The sequence below is a fragment of the Pseudophryne corroboree genome, chromosome 1 (assembly GCF_028390025.1).
Source record: "Pseudophryne corroboree isolate aPseCor3 chromosome 1, aPseCor3.hap2, whole genome shotgun sequence".
Lineage (NCBI taxonomy): Eukaryota > Metazoa > Chordata > Amphibia > Anura > Myobatrachidae > Pseudophryne > Pseudophryne corroboree.
In genome coordinates this window covers 872,489,770-872,512,203 of record NC_086444.1, presented here as the reverse complement: position 1 = coordinate 872,512,203, position 22,434 = coordinate 872,489,770, and the positions used below count along the sequence as shown (strand labels likewise).

General features: G+C 48.9%; 1 protein-coding gene across 4 annotated transcripts in view; it reads right to left on the bottom strand.

Annotated features, from left to right (window-relative positions):
- The window catches only part of ELP1 (elongator acetyltransferase complex subunit 1), a 291,962-nt gene that overhangs the window by 241,295 nt on the left and 28,233 nt on the right, over window positions 1-22,434 (bottom strand). For all 4 annotated transcript variants that reach the window (XM_063920051.1, XM_063920050.1, XM_063920054.1 and 1 more), the window contains exons 7-8: window positions 17,661-17,760; window positions 15,352-15,442 (exon numbers count right to left, since the gene is read on the bottom strand). In XM_063920051.1, the coding sequence (XP_063776121.1) occupies window positions 15,352-15,442; window positions 17,661-17,760 (191 nt within the window). The remainder of the gene's footprint in view (window positions 1-15,351; window positions 15,443-17,660; window positions 17,761-22,434) is intronic.

Below are 22,434 nucleotides of genomic sequence, written 5' to 3'. Positions count from 1 at the left end.
GTGGTGTTGTCCCACTGGATCAATACCGGCTGACCTTGAAGCAGAGGTCTTGCTAAGCTTAGAGCATTGTTTTATGTGGAGAGAAGTCTCCAGACTTGATCACACTCCCTGGAAATTTTTTCCCTGTGTGACTGCTCCCCAGTCTCTCTGGCTGGCATCCGTGGACACCAGGACCCAGTCCTGAATGCCGAATCTGCGGCCCTTTAGTAGATGAGCACTCTGCAGCCACCGCAGAAGAAACACCCTTGTCCTTGGAGACAGGGTTATCCGCTGATGCATCTGAAGATGCGATCCGGACCATTTTTCCAGCAGATCCCACTGAAAAGTCTTGCGTGAAATCTGCCGAATGGAATCGCTTCGTAAGAAGCCACCATTTTTTCCAGGACCCTTGTGCAATGATGCACTGACACTTTTCCTGGTTTTAGGAGGTTCCTGACTAGCTCGGATAACTCCCTTGCTTTCTTCTCCGTTAGAAACACCCTTTTCTGGACTGTGTCCAGAATCATCCCTAGGAACAGCAAATTGTCGTCGGAAACAGCTGCGGTTTTGGAATATTTAGAATCCACCCATGCTGTCGTAGAACTACTTGAGATAGTGCTACTCCGACCTCCAACTGTTCTCTGGACCTTGCCCTTATCAGGATATCGTCCATTTTCTTTGAAGAAGAATCATCATTTCGGCCATTACCTTGGTAAAGACCCGGGGTGCCGTGGACAATCCAACCGGCATCGTCTGAAACTGATAGTGACAGTTCTGTACTACGAACCTGAGGTACCCTTAGTGAGAAGGGCAAATTGGGACATGGAGGAAGCATCCCTGATGTCCCGGGACACCATATAGTCCCCTTCTTCCTGGTTCGCTATCACTGCTCTGAGTGACTCCATCTTGATTTGAACCTTTGTATGTAAGTGTTCAAATATTTCAGATTTAGAATAGGTCTCACCGAGCCGTCTGGCTTCAGTACCACAATATAGTGTGGAATAATACCCCTTTCCTTGTTGTAGGAGGAGTACTTTGATTATCACCTGCTGGGAATACAGCTTGTGAATTGTTTCCAATACTGCCTCCCTGTCGGAGGGAGACGTTGGTAAAGCAGACTTCAGGAACCTGCGAGGGGGAGACGTCTCGAATTTCCAATCTGTACCCCTGGGATACTACTTGTAGGATCCAGGGGTCCACTTGCGAGTGAGCCCACTGCGTGCTGAAACTCTTGAGACGACCCCCCACCGCACCTGAGTCCGCTTGTACGGCCCCAGCGTCATGCTGAGGACTTGGCAGAAGCGGTGGAGGGCTTCTGTTCCTGGGAAGGGGCTGCCTGCTGCAGTCTTCTTCCCTTTCCTCTACCCCTGGGCAGATATGACTGGCCTTTGCCCGCTTGCCCTTATGGGGACGAAAGGACTGAGGCTGAAAAGACGGTGTCTTTTTCTGCTGAGATGTGACTTGGGGTAAAAAAGGTGGATTTTCCAGCTGTTGCCGTGGCCACCAGGTCCGATGGACCGACCCCAAATAACTCCTCCCCTTTATACGGCAATACTTCCATGTGCCGTTTGGAATATGCATCACCTGACCACTGTCGTGTCCATAAACATCTTCTGGCAGATATGGACATCGCACTTACTCTTGATGCCAGAGTGCAAATATCTCTCTGTGCTCTATAGTCAATAAAATACTGTCCCTGTCAAGGGTATCAATATTTTCAGTCAGGGAATCCGACCAAGCCACCCCAGCGCTGCACATCCAGGCTGAGGCGATAGCTGGTCGCAGTATAACACCAGTATGTGTGTATATACTTTTTAGGATATTTTCCAGCCTCCTATCAGCTGGCTCCTTGAGGGCGGCCGTATCTGGAGACGGTAACGCCACTTGTTTTGATAAGCGTGTGAGCGCCTTATCCACCCTAAGGGGTGTTTCCCAACGCGCCCTAACTTCTGGCGGGAAAGGGTATACCGCCAATAATTTTCTATCGGGGGAAACCCACGCATCATCACACACTTCATTTAATTTATCTGATTCAGGAAAACTACATGTAGTTTTTTCACACCCACATAATACCCTTTTTTGTGGTACTTGTAGTATCAGAAATATGTAACACCTCCTTCATTGCCCTTAACAAGTAACGTGTGGCCCTAAAGGAAAATACGTTTGTTTCTTCACCGTCGACACTGGAGTCAGTGTCCGTGTCTATGTCGACCGACTGAGGTAAATGGGCGTTTTAAAGCCCCTGACGGTGTTTGAGACGCCTGGACAGGTACTAATTTGTTTGCCGGCCGTCTCATGTCGTCAACCGACCTTGAAGCGGGTTGACATTATCACGTAATTCCTTAAATAAGCCATCCATTCCGGTGTCGACTCCCTAGAGAGTGACATCACCATTACAGGCAATTGCTCCGCCTCCTCACCAACATCGTCCTCATACATGTCGACACACACGTACCGACACACAGCACACACACAGGGAATGCTCTGATAGAGGACAGGACCCCACTAGCCCTTTGTGGAGACAGAGGGAGAGTTTGCCAGCACACACCAAAACGCTATAATTATACAGGGACAACCTTTATATAAGTGTTTTCCCTTATAGCATCTTAATATATAATCATATCGCCAAATAAGTGCCCCCCCTCTCTGTTTTAACCCTGTTTCTGTAGTGCAGTGCAGGGGAGAGCCTGGGAGCCTTCCCACCAGCAGTTCTGTGAGGGAAAATGGCGCTGTGTGCTGAGGAGATAGGCCCCGCCCCCTATTCCGGCGGGCTCTTCTCCCGGTTTTTCTGAGACCTGGCAGGGGTGAAATACATCCATATAGCCTCAGGGACTATATGTGATGTATTCTTTAGCCAGAAAAGGTATTAACATTGCTGCCCAGGGCGCCCCCCCCAGCGCCCTGCACCCTCAGTGATCGTTGGTGTGAAGTGTGCTGAGAGCAATGGCGCACAGCTGCAGTGCTGTGCGCTACCTCATGAAGACTGAAAAGCCTTCAGCCGCCGGTTTCTGGACCTCTTCTTACTTCGGCATCTGCAAGGGGGTCGGCGGCGCGGCTCCGGTGACCCATCCAGGCTGTACCTGTGATCGTCCCTCTGGAGCTAGTGTCCAGTAGCCTAAGAAGCAAATCCATCCTGCACGCAGGTGAGTTCACTTCTTCTCCCCTAGGTCCCTCGTTGCAGTGAGCCTGTTGCCAGCAGGACTCACTGAAAATAAGAAACCTATCAAAACTTTTACTCTAAGCAGCTCTTTATGAGAGCCACCTAGATTGCACCCTGCTCGGACGGGCACAAAAACCTAACTGAGGCTTGGAGGAGGGTCATAGGGGGAGGAGCCAGTGCACACCACCTGATCCTAAAGCTTTTACTTTTGTGCCCTGTCTCCTGCGGAGCCGCTATTCCCCATGGTCCTGACGGAGTCCCAGCATCCACTAGGACGTCAGAGAAAAGAATTTACTTACCGATAATTCTATTTCTCGTAGTCCGTAGTGGATGCTGGGAACTCCGTAAGGACCATGGGGAATAGCGGCTCCGCAGGAGACTGGGCACAAAAAGTAAAAGCTTTAGACTAGCTGGTGTGCACTGGCTCCTCCCCCTATGACCCTCCTCCAAGCCTCAGTTAAGATACTGTGCCCGGACGAGCGTACATAATAAGGAAGGATCTTGAATCCCGGGTAAGACTCATACCAGCCACACCAATCACACCGTACAACTCGTGATCTGAACCCAGTTAACAGTATGATAACCGTAGGAGCCTCTGAAAAGATGGCTTCCAATAAACAACCCGATTTGTTTGTAACAATAACTATATACAAGTATTGCAGACAATCCGCACTTGGGATGGGCGCCCAGCATCCACTACGGACTACGAGAAATAGAATTATCGGTAAGTAAATTCTTATTTTCTCTGACGTCCTAGTGGATGCTGGGAACTCCGTAAGGACCATGGGGATTATACCAAAGCTCCCAAATGGGCGGGAGAGTGCGGATGACTCTGCAGCACCGAATGAGAGAACTCCAGGTCCTCCTCAGCCAGGGTATCAAATTTGTAGAATTTAGCAAACGTGTTTGCCCCTGACCAAGTAGCTGCTCGGCAAAGTTGTAAAGCCGAGACCCCTCGGGCAGCCGCCCAAGATGAGCCCACCTTCCTTGTGGAATGGGCTTTTACAGATTTTGGCTGTGGCAGGCCTGCCACAGAATGTGCAAGTTGAATTGTACTACAAATCCAACGAGCAATCGTCTGCTTAGAAGCAGGAGCACCCAGCTTGTTGGGTGCATACAGTATAAACAGCGAGTCAGATTTTCTGACTCCAGCCGTCCTGGAAACATATATTTTCAGGGCCCTGACTACGTCCAGCAACTTGGAGTCCTCCAAGTCCCTAGTAGCCACAGGTACCACAATAGGTTGATTCATGTGAAACGCTGAAACCACCTTAGGGAGAAATTGAGGACGAGTCCTCAATTCCGCCCTATCCGAATGAAATAATAAGAATTTACTTACCGATAATTCTATTTCTCGTAGTCCGTAGTGGATGCTGGGACTCCGTAAGGACCATGGGGAACAGCGGCTCCGCAGGAGACAGGGCACAAAAGTAAAGCTTTAGGATCAGGTGGTGTGCACTGGCTCCTCCCCCTATGACCCTCCTCCAAGCCTCAGTTAGGATACTGTGCCCGGACGAGCGTACATAATAAGGAAGGATTTTGAATCCCGGGTAAGACTCATACCAGCCACACCAATCACACCATACAACTTGTGATCTCAACCCAGTTAACAGTATGATAAAACGTAGGAGCCTCTGAAAGATGGCTCACAACAATAAACAACCCGATGTTATTGTAACAATAACTATATACAAGTATTGCAGACAATCCGCACTTGGGATGGGCGCCCAGCATCCACTACGGACTACGAGAAATAGAATTATCGGTAAGTAAATTCTTATTTTCTCTGACGTCCTAAGTGGATGCTGGGACTCCGTAAGGACCATGGGGATTATACCAAAGCTCCCAAACGGGCGGGAGAGTGCGGATGACTCTGCAGCACCGAATGAGAGAACTCCAGGTCCTCCTCAGCCAGGGTATCAAATTTGTAGAGTTTAGCAAACGTGTTTGCCCCTGACCAAGTAGCTGCTCGGCAAAGTTGTAAAGCCGAGACCCCTCGGGCAGCCGTCCAAGATGAGCCCACTTTCCTTGTGAAATGGGCTTTAACAGATTTTGGCTGTGGCAGGCCTGCCACAGAATGTGCAAGCTGAATTGTACTACAAATCCAACGAGCAATCGTCTGCTTAGAAGCAGGAGCACCCAGCTTGTTGGGTGCATACAGGATAAATAGCGAGTCAGATTTTCTGACTCCAGCCGTCCTGGAAACATATATTTTCCGGCCTTGACAACGTCTAGCAACTTGGAGTCCTCCAAGTCCCTAGTAGCCGCAGGCACCACAATAGGTTGGTTCAGGTGGACGCTGAAACCACCTTAGGGAGAAACTGAGGACGAGTCCTCAATTCCGCCCTGTCCGAATGGAAAATCAGATAAGGGCTTTTACAGGATAAAGCCGCCAATTCTGACACGCGCCTGGTCCAGGCCAGAGCCAACAGCATGACCACTTTTCCTGTGAGATATTTTAACTCCATAGATTTAAGTGGGTCAAACCAATGTGACTTTTGGGACCCAAAAACTACATTGAGATCCCAAGGTGCCACTGAAGGCACCAAAGGAGACTGTATATGCAGTACCCCTTTTACAAACGTCTGAACTTCAGGGACTGAAGCTAGTTCTTTTTGGAAGAAAATTGACAGAGCCGAAATTTGAACCTTAATGGACCCCAATTTCAGGCCCATAGACACTCCTGTTTGCAGGAAATGTAGGAATCGTTGAATTTCCTCCGTCGGGCCTTACTGGCCTCGCACCACGCAACATATTTTCGCCAAATGCGGTGATAATGTTTTGCGGTTACATCCTTCCTGGCTTTGATCAGGATAGGGATGACTTCATCCGGAATGCCTTTTTCCTTCAGGATCCGGCGTTCAACCGCCATGCCGTCAAACGCAGCCGCGGTAAGTCTTGGAATAGACAGGGTCCTTGCAGGAGCAGGTCCCTTCTTAGAGGTAGAGGCTACGGATGCTCCGTGAGCATCCCTTGAAGTTCCGGTTACCAAGTCCTTATTGGCCAATCCGGAGCCACGAATATAGTGCTTACTCCTCTCCATCTTATCAATCTCAGTACCTTGGGTATGAGAGGCAGAGGAGGGAACCCATACACTGATTGGTACACCCACGGTGTTACCAGAGCCTTTACAGCTATTGCCTGAGGGTCCCTTGACCTGGCGCAATACCTGTCGAGTTTTTCCCAACGGTTTATAATCATGTGGAAGACTTCTGGGTGAAGTTCCCACTCTCCTGGGTGGAGGTCGTGCTGAGGAAATCTGCTTCCCAGTTGTCCACTCCCGGAATGAATACTGCTGACAGTGCTATCACATGGTTTTCCGCCCAGCGAAGAATCCTTGCAGCTTCTGCCATTGCCCTCCTGCTTCTTGTGGCACCCTGTCTGTTTACGTGGGTGACTGCCGTAATGTTGTCCGACTGGATCAACACCGGCTGACCTTGAAGCAGAGGTCTTGCTAAGCTTAGAGCATTGTAAATGGCCCTTAGCTTCAGATATTTATGTGAAGTGATGTCTCCAGGCTTGACCATAAGCCCTGGATATTCCTTCCCTGTGTGACTGCTCCCCAGCCTCGCAGGCTGGCATCCGTGGTCACCAGGACCCAGTCCTGAATGCCGAATCTGCGGCCCTCTAGAAGATGAGCACTCTGCAACCACCACAGGAGGGATACCCCTGTCCTTGGTGACAGGGTTATCCGCTGATGCATCTGAAGATGCGACCCGGACCATTTTTCCAGTAGGTCCCACTGGAAAGTTCTTGCGTGGAATCTGCCGAATGGGATTGCTTCCTAGGAAGCCACCATTTTTACACAGAACCCTTGTGCATTGATGCACTGAGACTTGGCTCGGTTTTAGGAGGTTCCTGACTAGCTCGGATAACTCCCTGGCTTTCTCCTCCGGGAGAAACACCTTCCTTCTGGACTGTGTCCAGGATCATCCCTAGGAACAGAAGACAAGTCGTCGGAACCAGCTGCGATTTTGGAATATTGAGAATCCAATCGTGCTGCCGCAACACTACCTGAGATAGTGCTACACTGACCTCCAACTGTTCCCTGGATCTTACCCTTATCAGGGAATCGTCCAAGTAAAGAATAACTAAAATTCCCTTCCTTCGAAGGAATATCATCATTTCGGTCATTACTTTAGTAAAGACCCGGGGTGCCGTGGACCATCCCTACGGCAGCGTCTGAACTGATAGTGACAGTTCTGTACCATAACCTGAGGTACCCTTGGTGAAAAGGGTAAATTTTTTGACATGAAGGTAAGCATCCTTGATGTCCCGAGACATCATGTAGTCCCCTTCTTCCAGGTTCGCAATCACTGCTCTGAGTGACTCAATCTTGAATTTGAACCTCTGTATGTAAGTGTTCAAAGATTTTAGATTTAGAATCGGTCTCACCGAGCCGTCTGGCTTCGGTACCACAATAGTGTGGAATAATACCCCGTTCCCTTTTGCAGGAGGGGTACCTTGATTATCACCTGCTGGGAATACAGCTTGTGAATGGCTTCCAAAACTGCCTCCCTGTCAGAGGGAGACGTCGGTAAAACCGACTTTTGGAAACGGCGAGCGGGAGACGTCTCGAATTTCAATTTGTACCCCTGAAATATTACCTGAAGGATCCAGGGGTCTACTTGCGAGTGAGCCCACTGCGCACTGAAATTCATTGAGAACGGGCCCCCACCGTGCCTGAGCTTGTAAAGCCCTAGCGTCATACTGAGGGCTTGGCAGAGGCGGGAAAGGGTTTCTGTTCCTGGGAACTGGCTAATCTCTGTAGCCTTTTTCCTCTCCCTCTGTCACGAGCAGAAAAGAGGAACCTTTTGTCCGCTTGCCAACAAAGGACTGCGCCTGATAATTTGAGAGGCGACCTGGGGTACAAACGTGGATATCCCAGCTGTTGCCGTGGCCACCAGGTCTGAAAGACCGACCCCAAATGTCCCCTTTTTTAAGGCAATACTTCCAAATGCCGTTTGTTAGAATTGGACAACGCACTTATACTTGATGCCAGTCGGCAAATATTCCGCTGTGCATCACGCATATAGAAATGCATCTTTTAAATGCTCTATAGGCAATAATATACTGTCCTTATCTAGGATATCACTATTTCCAGTCAGGGAATCCGACCACGCCAACCCAGCACTGCACATCCAGGCTGAGGCGATTGCTGGTCGCAGTATAACACCAGTATGTGTGTAAATACATTTTAGGATACCCTCCTGCTTTTTATCAGCAGGATCCTTAAGGGCGGCCATCTCAGGAGAGGGTAGAGCCCTTGTTCTTACAAGCGTGTGAGCGCCTTATCCCCCCTAGGGGGTGTTTCCCAACGCACCCTAACCTCTGGCGGGAAAAGGTATACTGCCAATAACCTTTTAGAAATTATCAATTGTTATCGGGAGGAAACCCACGCATCATCACACACCTCATTTTATTTCTCAGATTCAGGAAAACTACAGGTAGTTTTTCCTCACCAAACATAATACCCCTTTTTGGTGGTACTCATATTATCAGAAATGTGTAAACATTTTCCCTTGCCTCAATCATGTAACGTGTGGCCCTATTGGAAATCACGGTTGTCTCTTCACCGTCGACACAGGAGTCAGTATCCGCGTCGGCGTCTGTATCTGCCATCTGAGGTAACGGGCGCTTTAGAGCCCCTGACGGCCTATGAGACGTCTGGACAGGCACAAGCTGAGTAGCCGGCTGTCTCATGTCAACCACTGTCTTTTATACAGAGCTGACACTGTCACGTAATTTTCAACAGTACATCCACTCAGGTGTCGACCCCCTGCTTGCAAGAAATGTAGGAAACGACCCAGTTGAAATTCCTCCGTAGGGGCCTTCTTGGCCTCACACCACGCAACATATTTTCGCCAAATGCGATGATAATGTTTTGCAGTTACATCCTTCCTGGCCTTGATCAGGGTAGGGATGACTTCATCTGGAATGCCTTTTTCCTTCAGGATCCGGCGTTCAACCGCCATGCCGTCAAACGCAGCCGCGGTAAGTTTTGGAACAGACAAGGTCCCTGCTGGAGCAGGTCCTTCCTTAGAGGTAGAGGCCACGGGTCCTCCGTGAGCATCTCTTGCAGCTCCGGGTACCAAGTTCTTCTTGGCCAATCCGGAGCCACGAGTATCGTTCTTACTCCTCTCCTTCTTATGATTCTCAGTACTTTTGGTATGAGAGGAAGAGGAGGGAACACATATACCGACTGGAACACCCACGGAGTTACCAGAGCGTCCACCGCTATTGCCTGAGGGTCCCTTGACCTGGCGCAATATCTGTCCAGTTTCTTGTTGAGACGGGACGCCATCATGTCCACCTTTGGTTTTTCCCAACGGTTTACAATCACTTGGAAGACTTCTGGATGAAGTCCCCACTCCCCCGGGTGGAGGTCGTGTCTGCTGAGGAAGTCTGCTTCCCAGTTGTCCACTCCCGGAATGAACACTGCTGACAGTGCTATCACAGCGGAGAATCCTTGCAGCTTCTGCCATTGCCCTCCTGCTTCTTGTGCCGCCCTGTCTGTTTACGTGGGCGACAGCCGTGATGTTGTCCGACTGGATCAATACCGGTTGACCCTGAAGCAGAGGCCTTGCTTGACTTAGGGCATTGTAAATGGCCCTTAGCTCTAGGATATTTATGTGAAGAGACGTTTCCATGCTTGACCACAAGCCCTGGAAATTTCTTCCCTGTGTGACTGCTCCCCAGCCTCTCAGGCTGGCATCCGTGGTTACCAGCATCCAATCCTGAATGCCGAATCTGCGGCCCTCTAGAAGATGAGCCTTCTGTAACCACCACAGGAGAGATACCCTTGTCCTTGGAGATAGGGTTATCCGCTGATGCATCTGAAGATGCGATCCGGACCATTTGTCCAGCAGATCCCACTGAAAAGTTCTTGCATGGAATCTTCCGAATGGAATCGCTTCGTAAGAAGCCACCATTTTTCCCAGGACTCTCGTGCACTGATGCACTGACACTTGTCCTGGTTTTAGGAGGTTCCTGACTAGCTCGGATAACTCCCTGGCCTTCTCCTCCGGGAGAAACACCTTTTTCTGGACTGTGTCCAGAATCATCCCTAGGAACAGTAGACGTGTTGTCGGAATCAGCTGTGATTTTGGGATATTTAGAATCCACCCGTGCTGACGTAGCACTACCTGAGATAGTGCTACTCCGACCTCTAACTGTTCCCTGGACCTTGCCCTTATCAGGAGATCGTCCAAGTAAGGGATAATTAATACGCCTTTTCTTCGAAGAAGAATCATCATTTCGGCCATTACCTTGGTAAAGACCCGTGGTGCCGTGGACAATCCAAACGGCAGCGTCTGAAACTGATAATGACAGTTTTGTATCACAAACCTGAGGTAACCTTGGTGAGAAGGGTAGATTGGGACATGGAGATAAGCATCCTTGATGTCTAGAGATACCATATAGTCCCCTTCTTCCAGGTTCGCTATCACTGCTCTGAGTGACTCCATCTTGAATTTGAACCTTTTTATGTAAGTGTTCAAAGATTTTAGATTTAAAATTGGTCTCACTGAGCCGTCCGGCTTCGGTACCACAAACAGCGTGGAATAATACCCCTTTCCCTGTTGTAGGAGGGGTACCTTGATTATCACCTGCTGGGAATACAGCTTGTGAATAGCTTCCAATACTGCCTCCCTGTCGGAGGGAGACGTTGGTAGAGCAGACTTCAGGAACCGGCGAGGGGGAGACGTCTCGAATTCCAATTTGTACCCCTGTGATACTACCTGCAGGATCCAGGGGTCCACTTGCGAGTGAGCCCACTGCGCGCTGAAATTCTTGAGACGGCCCCCCACCGTGCCCGAGTCTGCTTGCAGAGCCCCAGAGTCATGCTGAGGACTTGGCAGAAGCGGGGGAGGGCTTCTGCTCCTGGGAAGAGGCTGCATGGTGCAGTCTTTTTCCCCTTCCTCTGCCCCGGGGCAGGAACGAGCGGCCTTTTTCCCTCTTGCCCTTATAGGGACGAAAGGACTGGGTTTGAAAAGACGGTGTCTTTTTCTGCTGAGAGGTGACCTGGGGTAAAAAGGTGGATTTTCCAGCCGTTGCTGTGGCCACCAGGTCCGATAGACCGACCCCAAATAACTCCTCCCCTTTATACGGCAATACTTCCATATGTCGTTTGGAATCCGCATCACCTGACCACTGTCGCGTCCATAACGTTCTTCTGGCAGAAATGGACATCGCACTTACTCTAGATGCCAGGGTGCAAATATCCCTCTGTGCATCTCGCATATATAGTAATGCATCCTATAAATGCTCTATAGTTAATAATATACTGTCCCTATCCAGGGTATCAATATTTTCAGTCAGGGAATCCGACCAAGCCACTCCAGCGCTGCACATCCAGGCTGAGGCGATCGCTGGTCGCAGTATAACACCGGTATGTGTGTATATACCTTTTAAGATATTTTCCAGCCTTCTATCAGCTGGTTCCTTGAGAGCGGCCGTATCAGGAGACGGTAACGCCACTTGTTTTGATAAGCGTGTGAGCGCCTTATCTACCCTAGGGGGTGTATCCCAACGTGCCCTAACCTCTGGCGGGAAAGGGTATAGTGCCAATAATTTATTAGAAATCAGCAGTTTTTTATCGGGGGAAACCCACGCTTTATCACACACCTCATTTAATTCATCTGACTCAGGAAAAACCACTGGTAGTTTTTTCACACCCCACATAATACCCTTTTTTGTGGTACTTGTAGTGTCAGAAATGTTCAATGCCTCCTTCATTGCCGTGATCATGTAACGTGTGGCCCTACTGGACATTACGTTTGTCTCGTCACCGTCGACACTGGATTCAGTATCCGTGTCAGAGTCTGTGTCGACCATCTGAGGTAACGGGCGTTTTAGCGCCCCTGACAGTGTCTGAGACGCCTGAACAGGCACTAATTGATTTGTCGGCTGTCTCATGTCGTCAACAGTTTTTTGCAAAGTGCTGACATTGTCACGTAATTCTTTAATTACTACCATCCAGTCAGGTGTCGACTCCCTAGGGGGTGACATCACTAACACAGGCAATTGCTCTGCTTCCACATCATTTTCCTCCTCATACATGTCGACACAATCGTACCGACACCCAGCACACACACAGGGAATGCTCTGATAGAGGACAGGACCCCACTAGCCCTTTGGGGAGACAGAGGGAGAGTTTGCCAGCACACACCAGAGCGCTATATATATACAGGGATAACCTTATATAAGTGTTACTCCCTGTTATAGCTGCTGTATTTATATATTAGCTGCCAATAGTGCCCCCCTCTCTGTTTTACCCTGTTTCTGTAGTGCAGGACTGCAGGGGAGAGTCAGGGAGCCGTCCTTCCAGCGGAGCTGTGAAAGAAAATGGCGCTTGTGTGCTGAGGAGAAAGGCTCCGCCCCCTTCACGGCGGCCTTTTCTCCCGCTTTTTTCAGGAAACTGGCAGGGGATAAATGCATCCATATAGCCCAGGAGCTATATGTGATGCATTTTTTTTAGCCATATAAGGTTTTTATATCGTTTTTATTGCGTCTCAGGGCGCTCCCCCCCAGCGCCCTGCACCCTCAGTGACTGGAGTGTGAAGTGTGCTGAGAGCAATGGCGCACAGCTGCAGTGCTGTGCGCTACCTTATTTGAAGACAGGAACGTCTTCTGCCGCCGCTTTCTCCGGACCTCTTCGCTCTTCTGGCTCTGTAAGGGGGCCGGCGGCGCGGCTCCGGGACCCATCCAGGCTGAACCTGTGATCGTCCCTCTGGAGCTAATGTCCAGTAGCCAAGAAGCCCAATCCACTCTGCAGTCAGGTGAGTTCGCTTCTTCTCCCCTTAGTCCCACGATGCAGTGAGCCTGTTGCCAGCAGGACTCACTGAAAATAAAAAACCTATTTAAACTTTTACTTCTAAGCAGCTCAGGAGAGCCACCTAGCTTGCACCCTTCTCGTTCGGGCACAAAAATCTAACTGAGGCTTGGAGGAGGGTCATAGGGGGAGGAGCCAGTGCACACCAGCTAGTCTAAAGCTTTTACTTTTTGTGCCCAGTCTCCTGCGGAGCCGCTATTCCCCATGGTCCTTACGGAGTTCCCAGCATCCACTAGGACGTCAGAGAAATGGACATTGCACTTATTTTAGATGCCAGCCGGCAAATATCCCTCTGTGCATCCCTCATGTATAAAAGTGCGTCTTTAGTATGCTCTACGGTTAGCAATATAGTGTCCCTGTCTAGGGTATCAATATTTTCCGACAGGGAATCTGACCACGCAGCTGCAGCACTGCACATCCATGCTGAAGCAATAGCTGGTCTCAGTATAACACCTGTGTGTGTATATATAGACTTCAGGATAGCCTCCTGCTTTCTATCAGCAGATTCCTTCAGGGCGGCCGTATCCGGAGACGGTAGTGCCACCTTCTTTGACAAGCGTGTGAGCGCTTTATCCACCCTAGGGGATGTTTCCCAACGTGACCTATCCTCTGGCGGGAAAGGGTACGCCATTAGTAACCTCTTAGAAATTACCAGTTTCTTATCAGGGGAAGCCCACGCTTCTTCACACACTTCATTTAACTCTTCAGATGGAGGAAAAGCTACTGGTAGTTTTTTCTCTCCAAACATAATACCCTTTTTTGTGGTACCAGGGGTAACATCAGAAATGTGCAACACATTTTTCATTGCCTCAATCATGTAACGTGTGGCCCTACTGGAAGTTACATTAGTCTCATCGTCGTCGACACTGGAGTCAGTATCCGTGTCGACATCTGTGTCTGCCATCTGAGGTAGCGGGCGTTTTAGAGCCCCTGATGGCTTTTGAGACGCCTGGGCAGGCACAGGCTGAGAAGCCGGCTGTCCCACATTTGGTATGTCGTCAAACCTTTTATGCAAGGAGTCGACACTGTCGCGTAATTCCTTCCACAGCACCATCCACTCAGGTGTCGACCCCGCAGGGGGTGACATCACATTTATCGGCATCTGCTCCGCCTCCACATAAGCCTCCTCATCAAACATGTCGACACAGTCGTACCGACACACCGCATACACACAGGGAATGCTCTGACAGAGGACAGGACCCCACAAAGCCCTTTGGGGAGACAGAGAGAGAGTATGCCAGCACACACCAGAGCGCTATATAACACAGGGATCCCACTATAAATGAGTGTTTTTCCCTTATAGCTGCTTATATTATATATACTGCGCCTAAATTTAGTGCCCCCCCTCTCTTTTTTACCCTTATGTAGCTTGACACTGCAGGAGAGAGCCAGGGAGCGTCCTTCCAGCGGAGCTGTGAGGGAAAAATGGCGCCAGTGTGCTGAGGGAGATGGCCCCGCCCCTTTTCCGGCGGACTTCTCCCGCTTTTTCTGGAATTCTGGCAGGGGTATTTTTACACCTATATAGCCTTCCTGACTATATATGGTGTAGATTTGCCAGCCAAGGTGTCTTATATTGCCCTCAGGGCGCCCCCCCCCAGCGCCCTGCACCCATCAGTGACCGGAGTGTGAGGTGTGCATGAGGAGCAATGGCGCACAGCTGCAGTGCTGTGCGCTACCTTGTTGAAGACAGAAGTCTTCTGCCGCCGATTTTCAGGAACACTTCTTGCTTCTGGCTCTGTAAGGGGGCCGGCGGCGCGGCTCCGGGACCGAACAGCGAGGTCGGGTCCTGTGGTCGATCCCTCTGGAGCTAATGGTGTCCAGTAGCTTAAGAAGCCCAAGCTACCACCAGTTAGGTAGGTTCGCTTCTTTTCCCCTTAGTCCCTCGTTGCAGTGAGTCTGTTGCCAGCAGATCTCACTGTAAAATAAAAAACCTAAAATATACTTTCTTTCTAGGAGCTCAGGAGAGCCCCTAGTGTGCATCCAGCTCAGCCGGGCACAAGATTCTAACTGAAGTCTGGAGGAGGGTCATAGTGGGAGGAGCCAGTGCACACCCGTAGTCTAAAGCTTTCTTTAGTTGTGCCCAGTCTCCTGCGGAGCCGCTATTCCCCATGGTCCTTACGGAGTCCCAGCATCCACTTTTGACGTCAGAGAATTTAATATTGGGGCCTGATGAACCACCTACAAACAACAGAATTGGAGAATTATTTAAGCCAGGATGACCTGACCTGTCATTGCCAAGCAGAATTTCCTCCATATGTGTAGTCTGCACTGCAGAAGACAACCTGAGGCTGAACATTTACCTGCAAGCTGCAAGTAATCCAAAGCAATATAGTATGAAAGTAAAAAGCTGGGCTTTTCATATTAAGATGAACAAACTCACTTCCAGGACAGAGCTTGTTCTAAGCCTTCCACCGGTTCACTGGTAGACTGCAGGGAGAGCTCTCTGTTCCACACTCTGACCTTGCGGGAGCCTGTACAATTATCCAGAGAGAAGACAAAGTTGCCTTATTGTCCTTTCAGACTGTAATCAGCAGCTTGCACTAAATCACTAGAGGTTAATATACCTAGCTCCATGACAAACAAAATTATGGACTACTAGTTAATGAAAAGAATAAAAAAAAAACACACAAAAGTAAAACTGATGCGTAATATATAATAATTTTGTTACACCAATTACAGTCAATGATCTTAAGACCTGTCATATTTTTAATAAAGATGAAAGCCTTATATACACTGTATTGTAATTGTGAATATTTCCTAATCCTAATGTGTGTATGGGTATTTACCTAAAAGTGAACTGCTAAGTACAAATATTTTTTTATTTTATGGTTATAATTTATTTATATGATTTCACAAAGTGTCCATAGCGCCATACGTAGAAACCACAATAAAACACACAAATAATACAATTGAAACAGATAGTACAGAGGGAAAAAATTAAAGCGAGATTTCTATACTGATAATAAAATGAGTCAGTAATGCAGCGCCATGGGACAGCAGACAGACAGGATTTTGGTGCACTGGAAACCATGCTATAGTAGGCTGAGGGGTTGGGAATGAAATCCCGACAGCGGAATCCTGACGAATTTTGGTAAGTATTTTATCCCTGTCCCTAAGCCTAACCTTAACCTACCCATCCCGCAGCCTAACTAACCAGCTCCCCACCTATAGCCTAACCCTACTCCTAGTACCCAACCCTAACCACATCAGTACTTACCTTCGGATCCATCAGGATTTCACTGTTGGTATTGTGTAAGACAGTATGGGAAAGACGAAAGGAAGAAGGAGGAGGAATCTCATGCCTCTAGCACCAGGATAAAATAGCCCGCCATATACGGTGGTAATGTTGAGCCGAGATCAGCTTGCAAGCCTTCAGCATGGTTAGAGTAACTGCCTCCAGAATATCCTTCGCCTCAACAGCAACATGGTTAAATGCAGTCACTGTAAGGTAGGAAGGACGAAAGGCCCTTGTTGAAGCAGGTCTGGACAATCCGAAAGAGGCCAATGGGTATCCCAACCGAAGCCCCCGAAAGTCTAAGTACAATGACTGACATGGCCAGCCTGGAGCGACCAAAATAACGGTCGCCCATTACTGCTTGATATTTTTCAGAACCCGAGGAAAAAGCGGAAACAGTAGATCAGTTGAAGGTCCATGGCACGGTTAGTGCATCCCCTCCCAGAGCTCTCGGGTCTCTCTTTCTGTAGCAATCCCATCTGGATCTCGATCTGATGGCTGATCTACACATAGGCCCTCATTCCAAGTTGATCGCAAGGTAGCTGTTTTCAGCTGCCGTGCGATCAGACAGTCGCCGCCTATGGGGGAGTGTATTTTTACATACCACTTCAGCCTGTCAGGTCCCGGAATTGACGTCAGACATCCGCCCTCCAAACGCCTCGACACGCCTGCGTTGGACTCACCACTCCCCGAAAACAGTCAGTTGACGCCCGGATCCGCCTTCTGCCTGTCAATCTTCTTGCGTTCGCCGCTGCAAAGTCTTTCTTCGTAGTTGTTGTTGCCCAGCGACGGCCGTCGCCGGGTAACGACGCCCCTGGACATTGCAGCCGTAGCGCATGCGCAGTTTCGACCCGATCGCACGGCTGCGAAAAAGTGCAGTGTGCGATCGGGTCAGAATGATCCCTATAATCTCCATGCAATCTCTGCCTTTGAGGGCATTGATTCCTTCCACATGTAGAATTGTATAGAAATGTATAACTTGGAATCTCAGTATCATTTTACCTGTTACGGAACAGCCAGAACCCTGTCCAATTTTGTATTATAATCCTCAGATATTTTGTCAAACTCGTCAGCTCAATCACACCTTCTCATTCCAAAGGTAACTGTGCAGAAAAGAGACCATTGCACATGGAAACTGTTCGTACATTTGCTCTAAGATTCTACATTGTACTAGGAAAATACCAGTGGGAATTTGATTGGTGTCTATGGTGTCCATCGTTTCTACACCGCTAGTACTGGAACTAGGTTTATGAAGGTGACCCATTGTGTTTGATTAGTTCAATCATAATGTATTGTGCAGCCAATCACATTCTGTTATCGCCTGCAACTCGCAGGCTATTACATTCACCTCTATACTGTATCTTTATTCAGACCACTCTTGCTTGCAAGTTGAGATACTGGATTAAAATAGTTTAAACTTAAGCCACATTATTTGCCAATTTTGGACTTTTTACCTGTTACAGGGCAGATGGCACTCACTGCGAAGAGTTGTCCATCCCCTCTCCAGGTAACCCGAGGTCTGCGGTCATCCCAGGGCAAAGCTGGCTGAACAGTCTAGTAGGATATATAGAATATTATTATTGGTGTTAACCCACCTGTTTAATGACCCTTGATAGGAATGTAACATGAAAACAATGACATTGTGAATTTCCAGTTTTTCACATTTGCTATATTTCTAAACTCTATTAAAAACAGAGCAATGATTAGAAATAAAACTTTTTTCTGAATTTGAATACATTGGGTCTGATTCTGATGCATACACAGGTTAGACCCATTTTTGTCTTGCAAAGCAAATATACCACGTCAAGCAGAGAGAATAATAGCGATGTACAGATGTGTCCACTGACATCTAGCCTCCATGCACATTACACAGACCTTCTAGTCAATTGTGGTGCCAAGCTTCTTTGCATGCAACTATTTCCATTTAAATGCGCAAAACGATGCAAATAGGACGCACAAGCCGCTTATGCTGATTAAAATGATATGCGGCATGCTAGAAAATAGGATTTTAATACCTACCGGTAAATCCTTTTCTCTTAGTCCGTAGAGGATGCTGGGGACTCCAAAAGGACCATGGGGTATAGACGGGATCCGCAGGAGACATGGGCACTTTAAGACTTTAAATGGGTGTGAACTGGCTCCTCCCTCTATGCCCCTCCTCCAGACCTCAGTTATAGGAACTGTGCCCAGGGAGACGGACATTTCGAGGAAAAGGATTTTTGTTAAACCAAGGGTGAGATACAGTGAGATACACACCACAACACACCGTACCATACGACATGGCTTTTAACTAAACACCAGTTAACGGCATGAACCGACATCAGCAACAGGCTGACCTCAACCGAATCACAACCTTCGTGTAACATAAGCAATAACTACTAACAAGTACTGCAGCTAGAATCCGCACTGGGACGGGCGCCCAGCATCCTCTACGGACTAAGAGAAAAGGATTTACCGGTAGGTATTAAAATCCTATTTTCTCATACGTCCTAGAGGATGCTGGGGACTCCAAAAGGACCATGGGGTTAATACCAAAGCTCCAGACCGGGCGGGAGAGTGCGGACGACTCTGCAGCACCGATTGAGCAAACATGAGGTCCTTATCAGCCAGGGTATCAAACTTGTAGAACTTAGCAAAGGTGTTTGAACCCAACCAAGTAGCTGCTCTGCAAAGTTGAACCGCCGAGACTCCTTGGGCAGCCGCCCAGGATGAACCCACCTTTCTGGTAGAGTGGGCCCTCACCGAATCCAGTAACGGCAATCCTGCCGTAGAATGAGCATGCCAAATTGTATCACAGAACCAGCGTGCATTAGTCTGCTTAGAAGCAGGAGCCCCAATCTTGTTGGGAGAATACAGGATAAACAGAGCTTCCGTTTTCCTAATACGACACGTTCTGGCGACATAAATTTTCAAAGCTCTGACCACATTGAGAGACTTTGAAACAGCCAAGGCTTCAGTGGCCACAGGCACCACAATAGGTTGGTTTATGTGAAACGAAGAAACCACCTTTGGCAGAAATTGTTGACGAGTTCTCAATTCCGCTCTATCCTCATGGAAGATCAAATAGGGGCTCTTGTGGACAAAGCCGCTAATTCCGACACCCGCCTTGCTGACGCCAAAGGCCAAGAGCATGACCACTTTCCAAGTGAGAAATTTTAACTCAACCTTTCGTAAAGGTTCAAACCAGTGTGACATAAGAAACTGCAACACCACGTTAAGGTCCCATGGTGCCACCGGGGGCACAAATGGAGGTTGGATGTGCAGCACTCTCTTCACGAAAGTCTGAACCTCTGGAAGGGCGGACAATTCTTTTTGAAAGAAAGTCGATAAGGCCGAAATCTGCACTTTAATGGAGCCTAACTTTAGACCCAGCTGAAATTCATCCGTAGGAGCCTTCTTGGATTCACACCAAGACACATATTTTCTCCAAATACGGTGATAATGCTTCGCCGTTACTTCCTTTCTAGCTTTAAGTAGAGTGGGGATGACTTCACCGGGAATACCCTTCCGAGCTAGGATTTGGCGTTCAACCGCCACGCCGTCAAACGCAACCGCGGTAAGTCTTGGAACACGCGTAGCCCTTGCTGTAATAAGTCCTCTCTTAGAGGAAGAGGCCAGGGATCTCCTCTGTGTAATTCCTGAAGATCCGGATACCAGGCCCTCCGTGGCCAATCTGGAACAATGAGTATCGCCTGAACCCTTGTTCTTCTTATGATCCTTATCACCTTTGGAATGAGTGGAAATGGAGGGAACACATATACCGACTGAAACACCCACGGTGTCACCAGGGCGTCCACTGCACTGGCTTAAGGGTCCCTCGACCTGGAACAATATCTCTGAAGCTTCTTGTTGAGGCGAGACGCCATCATGTCTATTTGAGGAATTCCCCAATGACTTGTCACTTCTGCAAAGACCTCTTGATGCAGACCCCACTCTTCTGGATGAAGATCGTGTCTGCTGAGGAAGTCTGCTTCCCAGTTGTCCACGCCCGGAAGACCGCTGACAGAGCGCTTGTATGTTTCTCCGTCCAGGGGAGAACTTTTGTGGCCTCCGCCATCGCCGCTCTGCTCTTTGTTCCACCCTGGCGGTTTATGTACGCCACTGCTGTAATGTTATCCGACTGAATCAGGACGGACAGACTGCGAAGAAGATGTTCCGCTTGTAGAAAGCCGTTGTAGATGGCTCTTAATTCCAGAATGTTTATGTGCAGATAAGCTTCCTGGCTTGACCACTTTCCTGGAAATTTTCCCCCTGTGTGACTGCTCCCCAGCCTCGGAGACTTGCATCCGTAGTCACCAGTACCCAGTCCTGGATCCCGAACCTGCGTCCCTCCAGGAGGTGCGAACTGTGGAGCCACCACAGGAGAGATACTCTGGTCCTGGAGGATAGGCTTATTTTCCGGTGCATGTGCAGGTGAGACCCAGACCACTTGTCCAACAGGTCCCACTGAAACACCCTGGCATGGAACCTGCCAAACGGAATGGCTTCGTATGCAGCCACCATCTTCCCCAGCACACGCGTGCATTGATGAATCGATACTCTTGCCGGTTTCAGAATCTCCTTGACCGTGTACTGGATTTTCAGAGCTTTTTCTACTGGGAGAAAGACTCTCTGCAGTTCCGTGTCTAGGATCATGCCCAAGAATGACAGCCGTGTTGTCGGAACCAACTGTGACTTTGGCAAATTTAGGAGCCAACCATGTTGTTGCAGGACTGTCAGGGAGAGCGCAACGTTTTTTAGTAACTGCTCCTTTGATCTCGCCTTTATCAGGAGATCGTCCAAGTACGGGATAATTGTGACACCCTGCTTGAGCAGGAGCACCATCATTTCCGCCATTACTTTGGTGAAAATCCTCGGAGCCGTGGAAAAACCAAACGGCAACGTCTGAAATTGGTAATGACAATCCTGAACAACAAACCTCAGATACGCTTGATGTGGAGGAAATATTGGGACATGTAAGTAGGCATCTTTTATGTCGACTGACACCATAAAATCCCCCCTTCCAGACTGGAGATCACTGCTCGGAGAGATTCCATCTTGAATTTGAATTGTTTTAGAAAGAAATTGAGGGATTTTAGGTTCAGAATCGGTCTGACCGAGCCATCCGGCTTCGGGACCACGAACAGGCTTGAATGAAAACCTTCTCCCCGTTGTGACGGGGGGACCGTGACAATAACTTTCTGCAGACACAGCTTTTGTATCGCAGCGCATACTACTTCCCTTTCCGGAAGAGAAGCTGGCAAGGCCGATTTGAAAAATCAGTGAGGGGGCACGTCTTGAAACTCCAGTTTGTACCCTTGGACCACTATTTCTAGCACCCAAGGATCCAGGGCCGAACAAGCCCAGACCTGATTGAAGAGTTGAAGACGTGCACCCACCGGTGCGGACTCCAGCAGCTGAGCCCCAGCGTCATGTGGATTTGGCAGCGGCCGGGGAGGACTTCTGCTCTTGGGAGCTTGCCCCAGCCGGCGACTTTTTACCCCTTCCCCTACCTCTAGCAGCAAGGAAGGAGGACCCTCGTCCTTTTTTGAATTTATTAGACCGAAAGGACTGCATCTCATAAGGAGGCGTCTTCTTTTGTTGTGCAGGGACATATGGTAGAAAAGATGACTTACCCGCGGTAGCTGTAGATACCAGGTCCGCGAGGCCCTCACCAAACAAAACACCACCTTTATACGGCAGAGCCTCCATAGCCCTCTTAGAGTCAGCATCACCATTCCATTGATGAGTCCATAATGCTCTCCTAGCCGAGATTGCCATGGCATTGGCCCTTGATCCCAAGAGGCCAATATCTCTCGCAGCTTCCCTTAGATAGACTGCAGCGTCCCTGATGTGACCTAGCGTCAAAAGAAAGCTATCCCTATCCAGGGTGTCCAAGTCAGATGATAAGTTATCTGCCCACTTTTCAATTGCACTACTCACCCATGCTGATGCCACTGCAGGTCTGAGCAGTGTACCCGTAGTGACATAAATAGATTTCAAGGTAGTTTCCTGCTTACGATCCGCAGGATCCTTCAGGGCCGACGTGTCAGGGGACGGGAGCGCCACCTTCTTGGACAGCCGTGCTACAGCCTTGTCCACATTGGGGGTCGATTCCCACTTTTTCCTATCCTCAGAGGGAAACGGGTATGCCATAATAATTCTCTTGGGAATCAGCAACTTTTGTCAGTAATTTCCCAAGCCTTTTCAAAAAGAGTGGGTGCTCGGGACTCCGTAAGGACCATGGGG